This window comes from Cyrtonyx montezumae, unplaced genomic scaffold (assembly GCF_038088225.1).
Source record: "Cyrtonyx montezumae isolate F1298 unplaced genomic scaffold, pur_monq_1.0 scaffold_2, whole genome shotgun sequence".
Taxonomy (NCBI): domain Eukaryota; kingdom Metazoa; phylum Chordata; class Aves; order Galliformes; family Odontophoridae; genus Cyrtonyx; species Cyrtonyx montezumae.
In genome coordinates, this window is record NW_027071936.1 from 29,330,518 (window position 1) to 29,352,964 (window position 22,447).

A 22,447-nucleotide genomic window follows, 5' to 3' on the forward strand; every position below is an offset into this window, starting at 1 on the left:
ATACTCATGAAGCAGGACTATTTCCAGGAAGATACTACAGCATGTGCATGCAACAGTGCCAGTGAATATGCACGCGTAGTTTCCTTGCCTAACATACTCCTTGTTTATACCCTGAAGTGCACAAAAATCATGAAGGAACCTTAGTTTCCCAGGTACCTTGCTTATATAAGCAAAGTAGCAGCAGTTCCTATTGGCAGTGCCTCAGATGACAGCAGCATGTTCTTGTGCCTGAAGCTTCCCACTGCAGATTGGTTATTTGCTTACGCTCTCCCTGCAGCAGGGGTATGTGTCCCTGTGGTCCTGTCCTCCATTGCAGAAAGCAGAAGAAGGTGGTATGGTATAAGCAAGGCACAACTATCTATCCAAGGATGCATCCCACAGTATACTGCATCACTTCTGTCAGTGACTGCATACAGCTACTGAGGAGGCTGAAAATCTCTCTACAGCAAGTCTGTGCTAAACTCTGACAGCCAAAGGGAACCTCCTCCAATAACTGGAGGCAGCTCAAGTCTTCAACCTACCACATGCTAGCTAAAAACAAATGAGAGCAGAAGTCCGTTTACTACAGAGCAATACTCAAGGAACAAACAGTGATGAAACAAGCACTGAATCTCACTTTGTTGCTGCACATGAAATGGGTTATTTAAGCGAAGCAAGTGTCAGAGCTGCCAAGAAAGGAGAATTCTGGCCCTTGATGCTGATATCAAAGCCAGTGCTGGTAACGTCACCTCCATCCCACCCAATACCACTGTTCAGAATCTGCACCTGTTCCTCATGGGCTCTGATCAACCTGCGAAAATGTGGACTGAAGAGAAGATTCAGTAGTGTTCTGATGGTGAAATGAAGGGAGAACGTTTTTGTTTATACAAAAACAGGGGCAACTTTCTCTTTTCCCTCTGCATATCCTTCCTACCTCAAAAATGCTAGAGTATGTATAGTATTAATGTAAGAGCAAAAGAGCAGTTTAGCAAAAATTATTTTCCATCAAGTACAGCTCAAAAAGGGCAGTAAAACCATAACTGTTCTGTAGGGACACTCTTGGAATATAAATGTAAAACTGTTCAAATTATGCACGGGAGATGTTTATTTTCACATATTCATAGTCATAAACAAGCAGCCCTTTCATACCTTAACCGCTTTCTCATCTCTGTAAGGCAGTCTATCGGTGAAATGAAGAGTAAGCAAAGAGATAAGAACACAGTCAGTCTGCTTTATAACACACACACATACACAACACCTTCAGATGAGTGCACATGGAATTAAAATATATTTTAGACAGACTTCCTTTCCTTAAAATATGCCACATCAAAGTATTCAAAAATAAACTAAAATCTAATAAAGGGGATTTTCAAGTTTAACTGCTACACCTCCCTTGAGAAGCACAAGGTTTTTCTCTATGTAAGGTATTCCTAAGTGCATGTATGCAAGCATGAGTCCACCACATACTAACCCTCCAACATCCACGCAGGGAATCTGAAAGTAAGCACAGGGCATAAAGCAGACACCAAAGCCTTACTGGAATAAGCTAGAAGAATTGAATGGGGAAATAATTAAATGGCAATTAAAGCACCAACCTATGGGAAAGGAAATTGCACAATGCATTTGTACTTAAAAGAGGATCTTTTCCAATAAAGATGTGAACTTCTCTCCTACAACAGAGGTCTAGGAAATTCTCTCATGGCAATGCAACACTTCCATTACAGAGTAAAAAACATGCAACAAAGCCCAGGATTTTTGCAACACAGAAAGTGATGTTAATCAGCCCATCAGAGGTTGGGACAATCCACTAGAATTAAGGCATATGCATACACAAATATTACTGAGAGTACTATCATGAATTAGATTGTGTGGCTAAACGGACTACACCAAAGCCAAATTCACGTAACATTAAGTGATGCATTCACACACATTATCTGGCTAATACTATGGAAAATTTCATAAATACATTCCCTTTCAAATGGATATGCTCTTAACTACAAAAATGCTCTTTTCAATAATCTTCAACACTGAAAATAGACATCTTACCTGGAGTATTGTGTCTGGTTTTGGCCTCCTTGGTACAAAAAAAGACAGGGATCTCTTCAAAAGAGTCCAGTGGAGGGCCACAAAGATGATAAAGGGCGTGGAACACCTCTCTTACGAGGAAAGGCTGAAAGACCTGGATTCGGTCAGCCTTGAAAAAAGAAGACTCAGAGGGGATTTGATCCACATCTATAAATACCTAAGGTGCAGGAGGCAAAGGGAAGAGGCTGAACTCTTCTCAGCAGTATGTGGTGATGGGATGAGGGGAAATGGTCGCAAACCAGTGCATAGGAAGTTCTGCACAAAGGTGCATAAGTAATTCTTCCCAGTGCAGAGACGGAGCACTGGCACAGCTGCACAGAGAGGTGGTGGAGTCTCCTTCTCTGGAGATGTTCAATATCCGCCTGGACGCCTACCTGTGCAACCTGGGCTAGGGAGCTGCTGGCAGAGGGTTGGACTCAATGATCTCTAGATGTTCCTTCCAATCCCAACAATTCTGTGATTCCGTGACCTTTTTAAAGTTGGCTGTTCTTAAGCAAGCTTAGAAGTTTTTTTCCCCCTATTTCCTGATCAAGCATCACTCACACCATGGCTTGAAGAAGGAATTTAAAGCATTTAATCTTCAGACAGTTCAAATAGAAGCCTGTCAAGACTTTTGAAAACATACACCAAAAAAAATTTCCAGCATCAAGTACAGGTGCCCAGACTAATTCCAGTGCCCATATGACAGAAGCAACACACACCGGCCCCACCTTGGGCTCTAGAGGAACCAGCATCCCAGTGTTTGTCTGGAACCACAAGTCCCAGTTTGGAGCAGTGAATTACTGCAGCCAAAGCAATGAAGGGGAAAATGGAGATACTTGAAAGGTAGGCTCCAAACACTTCGCTCAAATCTGCTTATGGTCCTAGTTCTTGCTCTTTCATTCTCCTGAGAAATTACACTTGGTGAAGACTACAGAAGAGGGAAACAAAATAAACTCAAACTTGTTTATGATCCCTTCTCTCAGAAGAACTACGTTTTTAGCTCTTTGTTCATACTCCAAACCCAAGAGATCTGTGACCCCTCCCCTAAGTCCCTTGGCTCTTTGTTGTGGTAGGAGCTGCTCTCTTCATCCTCAGTTGGGCAAACAGGCACCATGGTGTAGGAACGTGTGATGTATTTCATTCTAGTTGTTTGTTTGGTTTCTGTTATTTCATCCTATTTAGTGCACAGTCACAGTTTTTTCTTTTTCCTTACTGAGGATTCTTCTCAGCACCTTTTGCAGAGGGAAGAGGAAACAGGGTTGCCTCTGCATCTCTCCACAGAGGAGGAAAACAGCTGTTGCTAGAATGCTCTCTTCACATCAGTGAGACCATCAGGCCTTTCACTGCTGTGCACCATTTTAAAATACACAACACCTTTTTCCATTTGGAAAACCTATTATCCAAACTGATTGTACGTTTCCATGCTATGAAAGCTATTTGTGTGGCTCCTTGTATTCTGGCCTAACTTGTTCTACATTAAGTCCATAGCTATACTACCGCATGTCTATTCAGTTTTTCCTATGAACACACAATCCTTGGAACAGCAGAGAGGCAGAACTGCAACCCATAGGAAAAGTATCATTTCAGAGGAGAACTTAACGTGTGAATCAGCCTCAAAAACATGAACCATACAACTAAGTGGAAACTTTGAGCACAGTCCTTTTTACTACATACAGTAAGCACAAAGCACAGTGAGCTTTGAAAGTAAAAAAAAAGAAAAAAAAAAGGAAGCTCTCACATGGGCAAGGGGAATCTGTTCTGAGCAACAATGGGACAGGAGGACAGAATAACACATAACGGCTAAGAGTAAGGTATCTCTTATGAAGCAGAGGCAAATCCACTGTTAGCCCAAATCTGGCCCCATTGTAACAACTTGTACAATCAAGCAAGAAATAAACGGAGCTTGAGCAACTGACTACATTACACACTCTGAGAATGAAGCAGTAGCCTGCCTTGAGCAACAACCTCACAAAGAACCAAAATAGAAATATAAAAGGATCGTCCACATTACATCATTGTACACTGTATTAACATTTTGCTTTCATCACCACCACCTCCCTTCTCAATACTCCTAACTCTTAGTGCCTCATGTAAGGAGCCTGAAATCCTGAATAACTGACATTATGACACTGCATTTTTCCATGTTTCTGAACATTGAGAAATCCCCTTTACTGTGGATTACCATGCCTGAGAAAGTCTGTATCAGCCTCTGGAAAGCACTGCGTACCAGAGTGGTGACAGGGATGAACTCCAAGCCAGCCTAACAGGAACCAAAGGCGACTGACCCAGCGGCATGCTCTGCTGAGCCAGGGGGACTGACCAAGGTTCCCAGGCCAGGCCTGACAGTTTAGAGAGGCAGCTGCAACATATCAACCCCAGTTAATAAGTCTGCAGGGTTGCCAAAAACAGTGAAATGCAAGTGGTAAGAACAGGCATGGCAGGCCAAGGGAGTTCACTGCAAGGATGTAATTACTGTGGGAAGCACACAACACGGAAGGTAGCACAAATGTAAAAATGTTAAATTGGTCTGAGATACTGCTACCATCTGCACAGAGCAGCACACGGTCAGTAGCCAGTCTATCAACCCCAGCTGCCTGCTTCGTGCTCCCAGAATGTGCCAGGTTACAGATGTCTGCTCAGCCACAGCGGGCCTGCGGAAGTGCACTGCTTCCCACGCCACTCTCAGTCTGGGGGAGAGCTCATGGGGCCAGAGCCCCATTTCCAGCCTTAGGACACATCTCACACCCCCTGAGAACACCCACACCTCTGCCCATCACAGCTGGCTCCCACTGCATTCACTGCAGCTGCTCACACATCACAATGCATCCATCCCCTTCGTGCAGCCCCACACCCAGCACACACAGCCCTGCTCGACGATGGATCCCTGGTGATATTCTTCTTTAGAACAGATTCCCATAAGCTAGATGCTAAGCAGAAATTCAGCTGTTTTTTTCCAAACACTTTTCTAAAACCTGAGAGCAAAGGAACACCAGCTCCTAGAAAGCTATTTCACCATTTAGTAATGTAACCTACCCAGCATGGGTGAAATCATGCTGAAACAACACATTAGTGCCAGTACGTGAACATGAAACCTGCCTCACTCAAGACTAGGTAGAACAGTGGATAATAAGAAGCATTTGAAACTAATCAAAACTCCTTGAAACTGTTTAGAACCCGGTACACACTTAAGTTAAGGCATGTCCTTACGCATATTTTTAAGGGTCTTTCTGAAACAGAACTTAAATCCTCATGCACATGCTCCAATATATTTGCACAAAGGAAAGTAACTATAACTATGCACACCTCTGCACATCCTAACATTTCAACGCTTCCAAGGCTCTGTAGTCAGAAAAGAATGCCAAAACCACTGAGGGTAGGCAACTCTCATTAGCTTCCTTTCATGAAGGGTGAAGTTAAGACACAAAGTCAGAGAAACATTTGAGAAGTCCTTTTCTCAAGAGATCTGTACTAAGGGATTGTAATGCAAGGTAATCACAACAAAATTCTCAGGATATGCTGAAACCCCCAAAATACCTACAGCTGAACATAAATGTGCATGAACGTACTGACTGTAATGGTTTCAAAGATATACACAAGTTTCTTCACGCCTTGATATCCTTAGATAAAAAAAGAAATGAAAATAAACAAGCGAGGAATCATCTGTCACTAATAATGACGGATTCTTGACAGCTTTCCTGTCTTTAAGGATTCTCCTGGTTCAACAGCTGCACGTGAAAGAGTAAGTAGCCTCCTGAAGAGCTCTCATTTGCAAACAGTCATTCTTTCAGATGAGTGCACGCAGCCCTGGACTTGAAGGCCATGGCTGTCTGGTAAAGTAAGTCACATTTTTCTTGGCAGCTAAAGTCAAAGATGAAGAACCTAGCATACTGAGGCTGGCTCTTGCATTTAAAGGTAGTGCACCTAATGTTCTACTAAGAAATGCAATGCAACATCCACATGTTCTTGCATTTCAGAAGAGTGAATATAAACCAGATCACAACACAAACAAGGAGATATATGTCTACAAAGATAGACTCCATATTAAGTACAGTCTAACGCATCACATACCAACAAATGTTTGGGTTCTGTTGCAAAAGGAAGAAAGCTAAATGAGAAACTTCTTTTTTATAGCATTGAGAAAAATTTGAGAAAAAAATGGAGAAAGTAATTACTTACAACAAAAGCAGAAACTCATTCAAAAGCTTCTACCTTGTTATTTCCCAGTGTAAAGTTTGCTGTACTCTCTTTGTTTACAGTCTGAAACACTTGCAATGTTTGTTTGAAGGGAGTCATTTTCCATGTCTTCACAGCAGGTACAGCACTGCACAAGGAACACACAATCTGTGAAAAATGCCTCCTATGAACTCTGCTTTCAATTGATTGACTTCCTCCTCCTTTAACATGCAATTGTTTTCCCACTTTTCTATAACCATATGATGCTCAAGAAACATACATCTACTTTCTTAGTAACAAAACTACAAAGCCGGATAGGCTTCAGTAACTTTTGAACAGTAGACTCCTTAAAAACCTACTGTAGCATCTTGGTGTCTTAGAACAGGAAACTAACATAACTAACATACTGCTCATTGCACATGCACTTGGAAGTCAAATAACTTTAGCTAACTTGATTAGGCATAGACATTGTATGAAACATTTCATTTAGTACAGTAAGGTACAAAATCTGTTCCTATAGTTATCCAAAAGAGAAGGCACCATTAACTCCATCTGACAAGATAAACTTGTTGATTTTCATGGGTCCCCTCCAACTTGAGATATTCTGTGATTCTATAAGGCCTTTCATGACTGTTTGCACAGTCTTTATAAGGAGGATAGAAGGGAAACTGCTACTCAGATGTAAATAAGGAAGGGGCTGGTGCAACTCAGGCAGCAACACTTGACCTAACCCTCAGTAACACTGACTCCCCTTGGCCAGACCGTGCTAATGAGATCAACAGCAGAAGAGCACTGAGGTGAAACGCTGCCATACAAGCACCAGCGAGAAGGAAAAGCAGGAAGGAAGCGGAACAAGAAATGGGAATGTAAGAAGTGGAGAACTGTTAGTGCATAAGGGAAGACCACACACCCTGCCACGCACTGTCTGGTTAAACTGAGCCTTCTTCCTGATCTTGTCAAGCTCATATAATGATACACTCCTCCAACACTGCCAACATATTCTACTTCTGAACATTTACTAAACCAAAACCAAATAAAGAAAAGGCAAAGTGGACTTAAATCTAGACTACTACCTGTAAACTGATTTCATCATCTGCAGATGAAAGTCACTGAGAGCATTTCTTTCTTCTTCTACCCTTCTCTGACAAGAGATCATAGGCTTCAGTTTCCCAAGCCCACAGAGCCAAAAAGGATGCTGTTATTTTCAGCTCATGAATGAGAGAGTGATACAAACTTCCTAGAAAAAAGCATTAGGTTTTCCTTTCATCAGCACTCATCCCTTCCCTTCCCAGTGCTGGATCAACAACACTGCATTGCACCAGCACCAACTTAACTTCACACAGCTGCCATGACAGAGCAAACCATACTAATATGAATGTACAGAAGAGATAAAGCCAGTGTTGACTACAGTAAATATCATCCATAATTACCAGAAGGCCAAATTCAGCAGTGAGCTACAAAGCACACCTCCTGAAATGAAACAAGTGAGGACTTCTCCATGTGCTAGATATCTAGACTCTAAGAATGATTTTGCTTGACAACTGCAATTCAGTTACAAGTTTTGCTGTAATGCTGTCAAGTATTTGATAAACTCTATAAATATTTTGACAGTAAATTCTGCCACTGGGATGAAAGTAACCAGAGAAATATACCATAGAAAGCCAAGGAAACGCCAGCTTTCTGAAGTGCAGCACTGCCTTACAATGACCAAGTAACAACTGACTTTACAAATCTACTCGTCCTGAGTTTCACATACAGAAAATATGAAACTGTTTATTATTATCATAAGCTGACACTCACAGTTCTTAGCATTAGTCAGTTAATCACTGAAGCTACAACTTCTGTTAAAACACAGTAATGAAAACAACAGGCAGCCTCTACATGATGAATTAAGTGTTCTTTTGCTATGACAAGTGCATGCACATGCATGTGATCTTTGTAACACATAGTTATTTTCAAGGGATATTAAACAGATGGGAAGATGAAAAACTTAAGGCATGCAGATGACTTCTACTGCAAAAGTAGATATGTAAACTGTTTAATAAGTATTTAAATATTTTGTTTTTTAAAATATAAGTTCAGATTCAGGAAGAGACCACGGACAAAATCCTGCTCTACTAATGTAAATGTAAATTTCTGAATAATTACAATGAAGTAATCAAAATTCTGCACCACTGTATTCCTCATAACCTCATACATCCAAGCCCTGAAAGCAAACACTGAACAATACGAAATACAGCTGCCTTGATGAAGTAGAGGTTAATGCAATACATAATTTGGCCTACCTATCAGTAGGTAACTTAAGAGTTGTCATTAAAATCCCCTCATACTCAAATTGAAATTTGTGAGGGCTTTTGCCAACCAGTGGAAGCCAAGAGCTTTTTGGTGATACTGATGATATCAAGCTTGCTTTATAAGCTACACAGTGAGTGAACTGTAACCATAGTGATTTCTTTTTCTTCTTCCCAAAAGGCAAGAACCTGGGGGAACTACACTGGCAAGAACATTCATTTCTTTGAAGTCAAAAATAAATCTTTTGAATAGACACATGAACCTAGAATTTCTCACTGCTGTTCCAGTTTCTGTTAAGCCATATCATCTCACTCTTCACATATTTAGAATACACTGAGCATCTAGTATTCTAGCTTCATTGAGAGAAACATACTACAGCAGCAGAGGAGTCTGAATTGCTAACTTACAGCTACTTCTGCTAACCTTTGAGTTGCTGAGATTAAAAAAAACAGCTGAAATGTCACCCACCTTCAGGATTCTTTATTTCACACTCATTTGTTTAGAGTTCCTAAAGACTGCAACAACAGCTAGGTGAAGTACACAAGCTGAAGTGCTCCAGAAAGCTGCTTTTCAGCACGAGCTCTTGTCATTACAGCTGCCCAGAACAGGGAGCAGTAAAGCCACTACTGCAGCTCTCTGCCAGCCTGGGAGTCCCTCAGCAGCAGTGTAAAATGCAGCACAGAGGCCAGAGTGTCAGCTAAGACCCGCTGCTGGCAGGAGGGTCAGACAGCTCACCCCTTCACACCACACACGTGCTCTGATGGTGCTTTCCAATCCTGCCACGTGGTAGGTGGCTCAGGGGCTTAAATAAGCCCCTCAAAGACTGCACAGGACAGCTTGTGTTGAGATGAACAGAGACAGCAGTGACTCAGGAGCATTTACCCACTCTTCTCCTTAAACAAAAAGCATGTTTTCCCCAAGTTCAGCCCCCAAAACCACGTAAAGCACCTGAGAGGCTTCTCCTGGGTGCTGTGGAAAAACAGCAGCAATATGATGCACAAACCAGAAACCCCTTGTTCTTGCTGGCACCTGTTGGCTTCTTCTTACATACGTGGAGGTTTGGAAATACAGAAACTACTTCATTTCAGTAACTGAAAACACAACACAAGCAGATTGTCAGCCACATGGCGATCCCTGCCGATATTGCTGTACCCCTTAATCTAATTCCATTTAATCCAATTTACTGCCTTAAAGTGCTCTGGCACTTAATGCAAGAACTTCATTCAGGATTACTGATAAAATGCAGCTCTCAGCCCAATGGTCTCATTCACTGTCAAAGTAACATCCAAGGCTCCGTCTATGCAGGCAGATGTCTGCATGACCTCTGTAAACCCAGCACACTGCCAACAGATTCCACTAAAAAACAGAAGGAGGGAAGAAGAAAAACTGACAGAAGATGCTAACCTAAGTTGTAAAGATCACCAGTGTTTTCCTTCTTTTAGTGAGGAAATTGAAGGAGTTATGGCTGTGCACAGTCCTATGCACTGAATGAAGAGTTTCAGACATTCATGCAGATAGTCACACAGTAACTACTTCACCTGAAATAAATTACGTACTGCAGAAGCTGGGAGGCTTGCTAGCCAGCGCTTATCACAAAATGGAATCAAATCATTAACATCTCTGGCATGTGACAGGAAGAGGGAAACCTATTTCCAAGAAGGGATTCTTGTTGCAGACTTGTTCATATGATTCCTCCCCTGAATAGCAGTAGAGTAACCACTACATTAATCTTCCTGGATGTTGCAGCCATGTTCCACCACTGCTCCTGCTACTTAAAGAGCACAAGGTAAGTATTGTTAGCTTTCTTTACCGCATGATTGAATTAACGAATGGTATGTGTACTCAATATATTCCAGTCTTTCAATATAGGATTTGTGTACCAAGCCAGTCATTGTAACTGTTGAAGCCACAATGAAATAACACACGTTTTTAACTAACATAGCAACCGTGGCTTTGAGAACAAATAGTTTATAGATGTGAATCACTCCACTCTCACATGATACCTTCAGATAAAATAGAACTACATGTAAAAAAAAAAGTATATATATATATAGTCATATATATAATATATATATATATTTACTTCCTAAATAAATCCTTAAGATTTTAAGTCTTTTGCTATTTTTAGACTACAGAGCAGCCTGCAAATTTGATGCCCCAGAAGTAAACAGTGATGATTTCCATGCCAAGTTCTGTGCTCACTCATTTAAGTGTTTAAGTAATGTAATTATAAATTTTCCCATTTGCAACACCACCTCAGGAAAGTAACAAGGAAAACCAACAAACAGGTTTGATTTCTCTCTGCCTTACATTAAGGACTTTGTTAATCAAACTCAGTGGAATTATCCCAGATTAAATCAAAGGACTATGCATAAATGGATACTGAAGCATTTTCTAAGGAACTTATGAAATGGAGATTTTTTTTTTTTTAAGTGAGACCATTAGTACTGTATAGTCAAAAGCAACAAAAGCTGTGTACAAAGTGATAAAACACCTGACACTAATGCCATTAAATAAGCCTTACCAGACCATCACAGTTGCTAATTGCAACAGAAGCTCCAGGGATGTCAGTTATGTCTCCCACGTAAGCGCAGTTGGTCCACAGGGGCTCTCTTTTCCACAGCCTCTCTGTAGCAGTCCTAGTCTGACTTGTGTTACCAGCATCGTTTCCATTTCCAGTTTCCGCAGAGTCTTCGTACCACTCCACTACTGCTTCAGGAGCCACTAAACGAGTGTTGGGTTTCAGACGGAGATGGAATTCCCTTCCAAACGCGGTGACGTTAAAATACAGCTGTCTGGGGCTCTGGGATACCTCCCGTGTTGATCTTCTTTGATGGCTTGCAGAGAGTATATTGGAGATATAGCTTCCGTCTGCATTGGTACTAATTGGAATCACTAACCCATACGGTCTTGGTCTGCTTTTTGGTAATTCTGCCAAGAGAAATACCCCAAAACAAACTAAAATTAGAACAAGAGTATGGAACAAAACCTTAAGACTGAAGAACAGATGCAGAGTTACAGAAGCACTCGTCCCTAGAAGGAGCAGTTAATGCAAGGATGCAGCCGGTCACTGGCCTGACTGCAATGGGCTACATTCATGCACAGAATGCTCCAGCTGCAGACAGTTTGTTATGACACACAACTACTGCACCTGCACACCTAACATCAAATGCGATGCTTGTTGGGACTCCTCTGCCTCTCATCTCCACTGCTGGTATTCCCAGTTTAGGATTCTTGTTACAGTTACTCTAAACCACCCCAACGACAAGTTCAGCTGAAGAACAGTAACAACCTCTGAATGTTTTTATAATGACAAGGGAAAAAGTCAACGCACTGATGCATTAAGTTATCTGCTAGGCAGTTAGTCTGGATAGAAGACGTAGCCAAATGTAGGATACACATCACCAGTCTCTTTACTGTACTCAAAACTTACAGATCTTAACCTGCGTGCCTTACAGCAAGGCCTTAAATACTCTTACCACATCAACTGCTGTGTTAAGATAACGCAGATAATCTGATAAACACGCTTTGTATTACCATCATGTGAACACAGAGAGGGCACATTTGAAAGAAGTGTATTTACAGATCATCATGTTATGCAAGCTATAACAAGAGATAATGAGATGGGAAACACATTTCAGCTATAGGAAAAGCACACGGGCCATGCCAAGGTGCATGAACACAAGTTGTGCCCAGTTATGCACCTCAAATAAACACACGCCACAGACACTGGGATGCACATTAAGCACATGTAAAACATCCTCCTTGTGCCAAATTTTTCAAGAAGCAGGTCTTTCATGACTATATTTTCATAAAGTTTGCAGAGCAAACCCTGAAATATTCATTTATATTTTTCTGGGGAGTTTCCTGAGGATTAGGTTTGCTTAACAGCCAAAGAAGAGGCAGCAACCACTCTGAACTCTCCTGTAAGAAATGCCAACTCTCACACACCTTAAACAGAATTGTTTACTCCTGTGTCAACGTCTCCATAAAGACACTGAATATCAAATGACATGCTTGGTATGTAACTGCAATTTAGATACAAATTTCTGCAGTCTCCAAAAACGGAAAAGACAAGAATCCAGTGGGTATCACATCACTAACAGTAGCATAAGCAGTAACTTTTCCCTCTACAGGAGGGAAAGATCTAATAAAACCTCTTACTTTTAACTTGCTATTCCCCTTTCTCTTTGCAGAATTTGAATAATGGAACTCAAAAGTAACAGATTAGTCGTTTTGTTTATTTACTTATGCCACAGATTTCCATCTAAATCTTGCATCTTCCTGCAGTACACAGAAGTTGTAACAATAGCAGAACAACTCTCACTGATGATATTGCCTAAAGCTGGCATGTCCAACTCACAGCACAGGCCCAGGTTGCTGTGCCATGTTACATGACGCATTGCTCAACACCAGCCAAACATCAGTGCATTATTAAGCGTCTCTGGGCTGAAACCAGGGCATGGGTGCACTGCAGCACTGACTCAAGTTACAGCAAACTGTATGCATTGTGACAAGCAACCTAAACACAGTCCTGTGAGCAGCAAACAACATGCTGCACATGCTGCTTCCCATTCTGATGAAGGAACTTGAGAATAGGTTTCAAGAACGCTGGAAAAAAAGAAATGAATTTCTTGGTACATTTGCAATTCTGTTTTCAGTTGATAAAAATAAATTACCTGCCGATTTTCAAATGGAAGGTATAGAACTGCAATAAGACATTCTCATGGGTCAAATCAGGATGCTGCCTAATCAGCAGCAGCAACAATAGCTGACTTGAAAAATTCCCACTAGGTTCTTCTGAATTTGCTTAATGTGAATACAATACTTCATAAAATAAATAAATGAAGGCCCCTTTCTATCCTTCTGTGTAGTTGGTTACCTGTAACACTCTGAATATAGCATTCTTAGCCCTTATTTTCCCTCTCCACACTGATACTCTCAGACACTGATGAGAAAAGCAAGACTTCTGCTCACAGAAGGGTTTCCTGCTGTTATGGCTTATCACATTCAGCCTTTCATCATGACACACGCCTTAAAGTAACTGTACACCATTTTTTCTGCAAGACCTTTGTAACCTGGGAGCAATCAGGATATTTGGTGTCTGATTTCTGTCCTGTAAAAGGAGGAGACTCGTTCCTAGGCCAGGTCACACTCCAGGCCAAAACACTGCCAAGAAGTGCACCAACTCTGAAGTCTTATTATCTATGTGACAGTTAAAAAGACATTAAGGACAGAATTACTCCCTAGCTGTTATTCTGAGAGACCGGGCTAAAGCACTATTAGAGTGTTATTACTGATCCTTTCAATTTAAAGGTCTCCAGGGTTGAGTAGCTCGGATGGTACCACTAAGTGCCACTGAGAATTCCTCAAGTAAATATAATCAAATGAACTAAATTTTACCCATTCTCAAGGTGAAATGCACTTGAACTGAAAATTCATACGTAGATAAAAAGCTCAGTAGCTAATACCTTTTTCCTGGAAGCAGAGGCTGCTTGTTTTACAAGACTTGCAAATTCAACTAATACATTTGGTAGGAAAACATTCCTAATGGCTTCATACAGCTGTTTTTGCTCCAGTTTGCTTTTATTCCAATTACTGAGGGATTTAACAGAAAAATAATGCATAGTACTAGTAGAAGATAAAAGGACACTTAAGTTCTTGCACTGTAAATATCTTTAAGTAACACCCAGATGCCGTTCCGATTGGATGGGGCTTTGAGCAACCTCATCTAGCAGGAGGCACATGGCAGGGAGTTGAAACTGGCTGGGCTCTGAGGTCCCTTCCAGTCCAGAGTATAATGAATTGATGTACACGTACTCAACAAACTGATAGGTACTGTATCCCAGAGAATTGAAAAGTTCCTTATAATTTTTATTGATCTGAAAACTTACTCCATGTCCCACCACCACTACTAGTCAGTGTACTTCTCAATAGTCTTTTTCACCATACACCTACAAGTTCAGGTTCTAAGAAAAATGAGTACAGAGTTTTATACAATTAGACATCATGCCAAGAGCAGAAGGCAGAACTGCTGGGTCAAAGCAAAAAATCACACAATTTCAACAGTGGGATTGAGTGCACCCTCAGTACATTTTGAAAATGACACCAAGCTGTGTGGTGCGGTTGGCATGCTCAAGGGGTGGCTAGCCACTAAGACCCTGACAGGCTCAAGCAGTGGGCCCAGGTAAACTTCATGAGGTTCAACAAAGCCAAGATCTTCTACATGAATTCTGAAAACCCCTACCATCCATCCAAGCTGGGAAGAGTAAGAATGGAGCACAGCCCTGCCAAAAAGAACCTGGGGATACTGGTAGATGGTAAGCTGGTCATGAGCCACTTATGTGCCCTCACAGCCCAGAAAACCATCCATATCCTGGGCTGCATCAATAGAAGAGTGGCCAGCAGGTCAAGCAAAGTGATCCTGCCCTTCCACTCTGTGTTAGTGAAACCCCACCTGGAGTACTGCACCCAGATGTGAAGCCTTCAGTACAGAAGAGAAGTGGATCCGTTAGGAGTGCCTCCAGAGAATGTCCCTTATATGAGGACAGGCTGAGAGTGCTGGGGCTGTTCAGCCTGGAGAAGAAAAGCCTCTGGGAAGATACGAGATCAAATTCTACATTCACTGCACAATTCAGAAATTGCTCTGCACATCTTGCAGCAGAATTCCTAAATTTCTTCTTGTGAACACAAAAAACCCAAACAAGTTATTTCTGTTAAGAACGAGAATAGCCAGCTAGCCACAAGAAGGTAAGAATAAAGGATGGAAAATAAGAATTATCATATTTTTGAGTCAGCAAAAGCCCTTTCTAAAGTCTCTAAGTACTGAGCTAAAGAGGAAATGCCTTTTGTCCAAAGGCAATTAAAATTAAATGTGACATGACATAACTGAGGACATCTAAAATCCTCCACTGACTTATATTGCCCTTTTTCCACAACTCTTAGAAATGCTGTGCGAGCTGTAGGTGTTCCCTTTCCTATGCTAAAATTCCAGAGTCACTCTTTTCTGCTAATTCAGAGATTTCAGAACTGACCAAAGAAGAACACAGAGAAACAGAAAAAACACTTAACCTCAAATTTTCTTCATTTTTGCATCTGGCTTTGAACTGCTGTTCCAGTTACACAATGTTTAAGTTGAAAGGAGACACTTGTGAAAGACTATCACATTCTTTCATTGCATGCCAAAACATAATTAGTTAGAGAATGCCTCTGAAAGTCTTATCTTTTTTTTTTTTTTCCCCAGATGCACATGAAACTGAAGAATACCACTGGCTCACAGTAGCTGTCTCTGCACTTTAAAACTGTTGACAATCAAAGTCCAAAAGCCCTAAACCATTTTTTTATTATTATTTGTTAAAAATCAACAATACTTAGAAGACCTTTTTTTATATTTGAAATACACTGATAAAGTATCATTCATTTAGAGCCAACAGTACAACTTGAAATCAAAAATTATTTTAAACAAGAAGATTTCAAAAGCATAGGACTAAACTAAAATCAGCAAAAACAGCAGACAGGCAAGAATTTCTGAAAACATAGGAAAATGATTTCCATGTCTAGACCAAACTACACAAGTTTGAAGACATTACTTTTTGCTTAAGAATTACTTAAATACCATTTAGTGTTCATTATTCTGACAGAGTTCTTGCTAAAGCTGTATGTATAAGGACTGCTCCAAAAGTAATGCCTCCTCCTTTATTCAGTTGGCCCACATAATTGGCAGATGTTGGAAGTAGGACAGCAGAAGTTGAATCTTCCCAGCAATACTCTGAGTTGCTGCTGTGTGGCAGATGGCAGCAGAGGGGCAGTCTGATGGAATACTGTCTGACATGGAAGTGCACATGCAACCAAGGGGTGGCACTGAATTCCTCCAAGTCAAAACAATGGCATCCACTGACACTTGTTGAACATTGATGGAGACCAGTCAGCAGATGCGAGCACAGAGTGGCAGTGGATGGTGCACTTCAGCAGTGGCAACAGCCATTTGAAAGATGAGCCATGCTCCAGACAGCCATGTACAGCTGCCACACCATGAAATGAAGAGCATCTCGATCAGCTCATCCACACAAATCAGTGGATTATGACCAGGAAACTGCATACAGAGCTAAACATCAGTTTCAGGCTGCTGGAAATGACGATGGCAATGTTGGAATATCACAAAGTTTGTGCCAGGTGGGTCCCACAAATGCTCACAGAGGAACAGAAATCTATGCACATTTATCAGAACCAACATGCGGCTGAGGGTGACAGTTCCCTCAGTCACATAATTATCAGTGATGAAACACTGTGTCACCACTCACCACTATGATCTGGCATCAAAACAGCAGTGGCAACATCTGAATTCCCCAACAAAGTTCACAAAGCAGCCCTCAGTGGGTAAAGGGATGTGCTCTGCCTTGTGGGATAAGGAAAGGGGTGATCCTTCTGGCTTCCCTGGGATCCAGTCAAACCAGCATCTGACTACTGCACTGCAACACTGACTAAGCTGAAGGCTCAAACTTCCAGGCAGGACAGAGAAAAAGGCAACTTTTCTCTTGCAGCATGGTGACATCAGGCCCCATACAAGTCTGAAGACTGTGGAGCACAGTGACAATCTTGGCTTGAAAGATCCTATCACACCCACTGTATAGTCCAGGTTTGGCACCTTCTGACTTCCATGTGTTTAGGCCAATAAAGACAGACTGAATGGGCAACGTTTTCCTACAAATGATGCTGTCGCAGCAGCTGTGAGACAATGGGTGACCTCTACTGATGCAGATTTGTAGGAGCACAGCATGCAGGCTCTTGTTCATTGCTTATAAAAATGCAGAGCTAATGGTGGTGACTATGTCGAAGAGCAAATTCTCTGCTACAAAACACTGCTCTGTCAAATAGATTAGCATGCTCTTTGTATTTGTTCTAGTTTCTGTGAAAATAAATGAGAGGCATTACTTTCAGAGGAATATGAATTCTGATAACCACATGTTCCAGTCTTCTGCACTGCAGAGGACCAGTAGCCCCAAACAAATTAATTTTCTGATCACAGGAGCTCCTTTCCCCTTTACAGTGATCTGTGAAATCATGTCCATTAAGTACTGGCATCACAGTTTCTTTCCAAACATTTTCTGTGCCACGGCAATGAGATGTGAATTAACTCCCACAGGCAGTAACCACTTGCCTCATCAGATTACTGGCATGTATTCTAATTAGGAATACCCATGTGCAAAACTACTGAATTATATCATAAGCACAACTGCTTTTGCAAGGATGATGCTATGCTGGGCACTGTGCAAAGAAACAAACAGGCAGGCACCAGAACGCCCACCCAAATGGCAGGGTGCGTTCTAGAGGATTGCCACACAACTTCACACCTAAGCAAAGAGGAGGCTGTGCAGCACACCTCACTGCTAGACACTGCAAGCTGGATGAATAAAAGCAAAGGGCTGCAAGAATACAGGCTCACAAGGAATTGTATATACACCTCCCTTCAGTGTCCTTGTTCCTTCACTTCACTGTCAATTTGTCCCAGGCACGTAGGAAACTCAAGACATTTTGTGATGTTTCCACAGCTGCTTCTGAACTGCAAAGTCACCTTGCACAACACTAGTGAGCTCGTTTCATTCACTCTCTGCAGCAGGCCGACTCAGCTCTTCCCAGGTTGAACATCAGAGCCTTCTCCCAGTAGCAGCACAAAATGCTGACATCCTGCTTTGTGGATGCTGAGAGACAAAAAGATGCAGCACCAGCCTGACTGCCAGGATCTTCAGCCTTATTATTTCACAAGTTACAACAAGATTTCCTCTTCGCAGTTTCCAGGTTTTGCAGTATATTATGCATTAATGTGGTTAATTAAGATTGGTTAAGTCCCTATCTGTATAATACATTCTGTACTAGTGTTAAAAAAAAAAAAATCGTATATGCTTTAATTTGCCCTAAGTGACTTTGCAGACTACAAAAAAAAAAAAAAAAAAATTAGCTGCTGACAGCAGCCAGCCCTGGGCCAAATCAAAATATACAACACCAATGCAAAGTGACACTTCATAGGGACTTAAAAGTAGGACAGCCCATTTGGAGGCAATCCTAATGCAAGTTTTACAGTAGTTATTAAACCTCTAATCTGAATAGGCAATACTTTTTCCAACCAGAATTAACAGGATAAAACATACTTGAAATGTTAACAGTTTAAAAAAACAAAAGGAATAGGACAAATCCCAATGCCTGTGTTTACTAGGTATTTTTTCCTTTGAAAATGCAGACATCCCCTCAGACATATACTACCAACCCTTCAGAAGTCAGAGATTAGCATAGACAACCTGGTTTGATGAGGCACCAAACTCTCCATCTTGCCAGGCTGAAGAAAATACCACCAGGACACCATGCACGTGTGAAAAGGAGACACAAGCCTGCTTTTGCTAGGCACCAACCAACACTGAGTGTCATGCCAAGGGGCCATGTGCTGCCAAACCACATGAGGGGACACTGCGCACACGGTCCTGTGAGCAGACAGAACCACCAGCTCATACCCTGTACATCTCCACCTGAAACCACAGAAACATCTGAGTTAGAAGGGACCCTTAAAGGTCACGCAGTCCAATTCTCCTGAGAGGAACAAGGACACCTACAGCTACATCAGGTTGCTCAGAGCTTGGTCCAGACTGACCTTGAATGTCTCCAAGGATGGGACATCCACCATATCTGTGGCAACCTATTCCAGTGCTTTGCTCCTTTAATCACTAACAGCTGGACCACAGATCACGCAGAGAGCCTGTCCCACACAGGCCATGCAGCCCTGTCCTGGGAGGCTTTGATGAGGGGCCTTCATTCACCTTTGCCTGTGTGTCACCTCTCTTGCACAGATCCTGTGTGCCTCAGATCCTCCCAGGCTACACCAACATTGAGACCACAAAAGAAAAGAAAAAACTGAAAGGAAAAACAAAAGTTATCTTCCGGATTCAAGAAACTGCCTGATGTACTGTGTAATTTAGATGACACGCTCCTGTATAGCTTATGGCTTCTGAAATTGAAATACAACTCATTTCCCAAGGAAACAGCCAGAAATAAAGCACTGAAATGCCACTGGAAAAAATAAGTCTGTTTGCCAGCTAGGTTTAAATGTACCTAACTGCCTCAAATCCCATTATTCACTGATGACAGTGGAAATCAACCTAAGCCTTTAAGAATGCAGTGCCAGGACTGAAACTGAGACACGAGCTCCAAAATTTAAGAGAACTACCTGAAACTATTTTGTAAAAACCTGAACCAAACCTAAAAAAAAATCAGAGCTCTATTGGTAACTGGAAACAGAACTGCATAGGGTTCCCTTTTCCCAGTTCTATTATTCCTTACTGAAAAGCTACAGAGCACTGTCAAGGCAATTGTGCTCAACAGCAACTTGTGGCCACCTGGTTCCAGGGCTGCCCTCAGAACTGCAGGGCAGGGAGACAGCAGTCTCACACTGATGTTCCGGAGAGAGGACGCTGACTTTTGCATCTTTCCACAACCTCTTCCATCCCACGTGGCACTAAATTATCTGTCAGATTAAATCCACATAGAGCTACAGCAACAAGATCGTCTACACATGCTCCTAATTATATGAAGCTCCCCATCTTTCTTAGAAAAGAGTCGAGCTTCAGGTTGCAGTATGACATACCCTGGTTCATTTCAGCACCCTCACTCATCATGGACACAGATCATGGACATCAGACACTTTCTGATCAGTTTATAACACAGCAGTAGACACCCAGGGCACACAGCAAGTGCATCTCTCCATAAAGGAAACAAGCAGAGACCTCAATTAGGCAACTTTCCCAACTAGAAGAAAAGGCTGAACACTTCCAAGACAAAAGAAAATTAGTATGAAGACATGACTTGCCCTGGCTAACCAGTGTAAGCATTTCCTCCTTGGTTCAGCAAAGTAGAAATGAAGACAAACCATTTGACCCACAGCAGATTTGCCACGACTTTCATAGGGCTGGTTAAGGCATGCAGCAGCTTTCCACTTCTGTTGTTTTATTTTAAAAAAGGGAAGCATGGAGTTAATGAGATAAAAGAGCCTGAAATGAGAGGTCATACAAATCCAAGTCATGCCACAGCACTGTGAAACCACAAATGCTGCTGGGTGGCAACTGTGGGGGGACACACGGGAACGCTTGCCTGGGCAGAGACCACTTTCTCCAGAAAATAAACTAGTTTGCTGTTCTTTTGTTGATAGTGGAAAGAACAATTAAAGAGACTTACCTATTTGGATCCGTTCTTCTTCACCAGCCTGCATAAGAGAAAAGAAACACATGCATTAAGTGCAATTGGTGTAATTACCATGCAATGTGCGACAGACTACTGTTTCTAGAAGGCTGCAAAAGCCCTTGGTTCACATCACACCACTTTTTACATCTCTGCTTCTGATTTCCAGGGTTAGCATTTTTCCTTAGCTGAACAAACAGCCGTGTCCGGCAATAAACTAAGAGATCCCTTAACAAGTTCAATATAAATAGAGGAGCTAGGAAGTCCAGATTGAGAATGGAATCTATCTACCGGGACGCACAGAAAGCAAGAGTCCGGTGCCCAAAGAAAGGCCCCGAGGTCGCTGCGAGCGCTGAGCCCCGAGGAGCACGGGGCGGACGCGTCACCCGCACCGCTCCGCCACGGAGCAGGGACGGGGCGGCAGGCTGAGCTCAGCAGCCAGCAGCGTGGGGCCGGGGCTGCGCTACACCCAGCGGACAAACTCCGCAGCTTCGCCGCCTTCTCGGCCGAGGCCGGGGGACCCCAAGGGAGGAGGGAAGGGGAGCGCCGAAGCCGCCGGGCCGGCCGCTCTCTCACTCACCTGTCGGCCGGCTGCAGCGCGGGCCCCCAAGAGCGCGGCTGCCACTACCCACAGGGGCAGGAGCACCATCACGAGCCGGCCGCCCGCGGACCGCCGCCCCGCGCAACCGCACGCTCCCGGCCCCGGCCGCGCTCTTCCTCTCCTCCTCCTTTCTCCTTCTCCGCTTCTCTCTCCCTCCGAGCCCCAGCCTCGGCCGTCCCCGGGCTGCAGCACCCCGCTAGCGCCGGCGCCCCGGGGCCGGCGGCGGGGCGGGCTGGGCGCGGGCGGCGGTGGGGCGGCGAGCGACCGCGCCGCCTCCTGTTGCTCGCTGCGCCCTGCCTGCGCCACGCATCGCGACCTGCGGCGCTAATAAAGCCGCACCGGCCCCCGGGCGCGGCCCCGCCTTCGGCACGGCTCGGCACACCGACGTCAAGGGCCGCCCCGGAGCCGCACCTGGGCCGGCCCGGGGCTCGGCCGTCCCCTCACAAAAGAGCCGAGGGGAGCTGGCGCGGGGCAGGTGCAGCGCGAGCCCACGGCCGCTCGCAGCCCCGAGCCACAAAGAGCCGCGTCCGGCCCGGGTGGAAACCCGAACCCGCTCCCCGGGGCCTTCCCCGCGCGAATCCCGCCGGGAGCCCTCTCTGTGCCGTGCGTTCTCCTTGCACGTGTGACGCCGTTGAGGCTCAGCGACGAGAAGCTCTGAACAGACGCGAGCAGGGGTATCCCCAAGGGGGAAGCGAGCAAAAAGCTTTACAGATGCTTTTTTATTTGTAAACAAACATCCAGGGGGATAAAGCGCTCCCGCATTCCTGTGCTGTGGCAGTACTCAAAAGAGGACTGAATATCCCCGGGATGAGGATTATCCTGTGTAACCTGAGATGCTTAATGCAGGAACGTCCAAACTGAAATCCCTCTGTTCTGTTGGACATTCCGCATAAAATCTCCTATTTTCTGTGCTCGTGTGAAGCAGTTGTGAGTGGCCCAAATGAGCTCCGTTTGGCCTCCACCTAGCACAGACAAGCACACCATTGCTACTCAGGGGCTTTTGGAGCAGAACAAATGCTTGGAAGCCTAAAATCACAGAGTCGTGAAGGTTGGAAAAGTCCTCTAAGACCACCACATCCATCCACCAACCCATCCCCAATGACTGTGTCCCTCAGT

General features: G+C 43.4%; 1 protein-coding gene across 1 annotated transcript in view; it reads right to left on the reverse strand.

The window, feature by feature from the left end:
* Positions 1–21,639, reverse strand: part of ADAMTS3 (ADAM metallopeptidase with thrombospondin type 1 motif 3) — a 128,831-nt gene extending 107,192 nt beyond the window's left edge. Inside the window, exons 1-3 of the mRNA XM_065736757.1 lie at positions 21,311–21,639; positions 20,728–20,755; positions 11,036–11,442 (exon numbers count right to left, since the gene is read on the reverse strand). Of these exons, the coding sequence (XP_065592829.1) occupies positions 11,036–11,442; positions 20,728–20,755; positions 21,311–21,379 (504 nt within the window). The 5' untranslated portion in view covers positions 21,380–21,639. The remainder of the gene's footprint in view (positions 1–11,035; positions 11,443–20,727; positions 20,756–21,310) is intronic.
* Between the last annotated feature and the right edge of the window lie 808 nt (positions 21,640–22,447).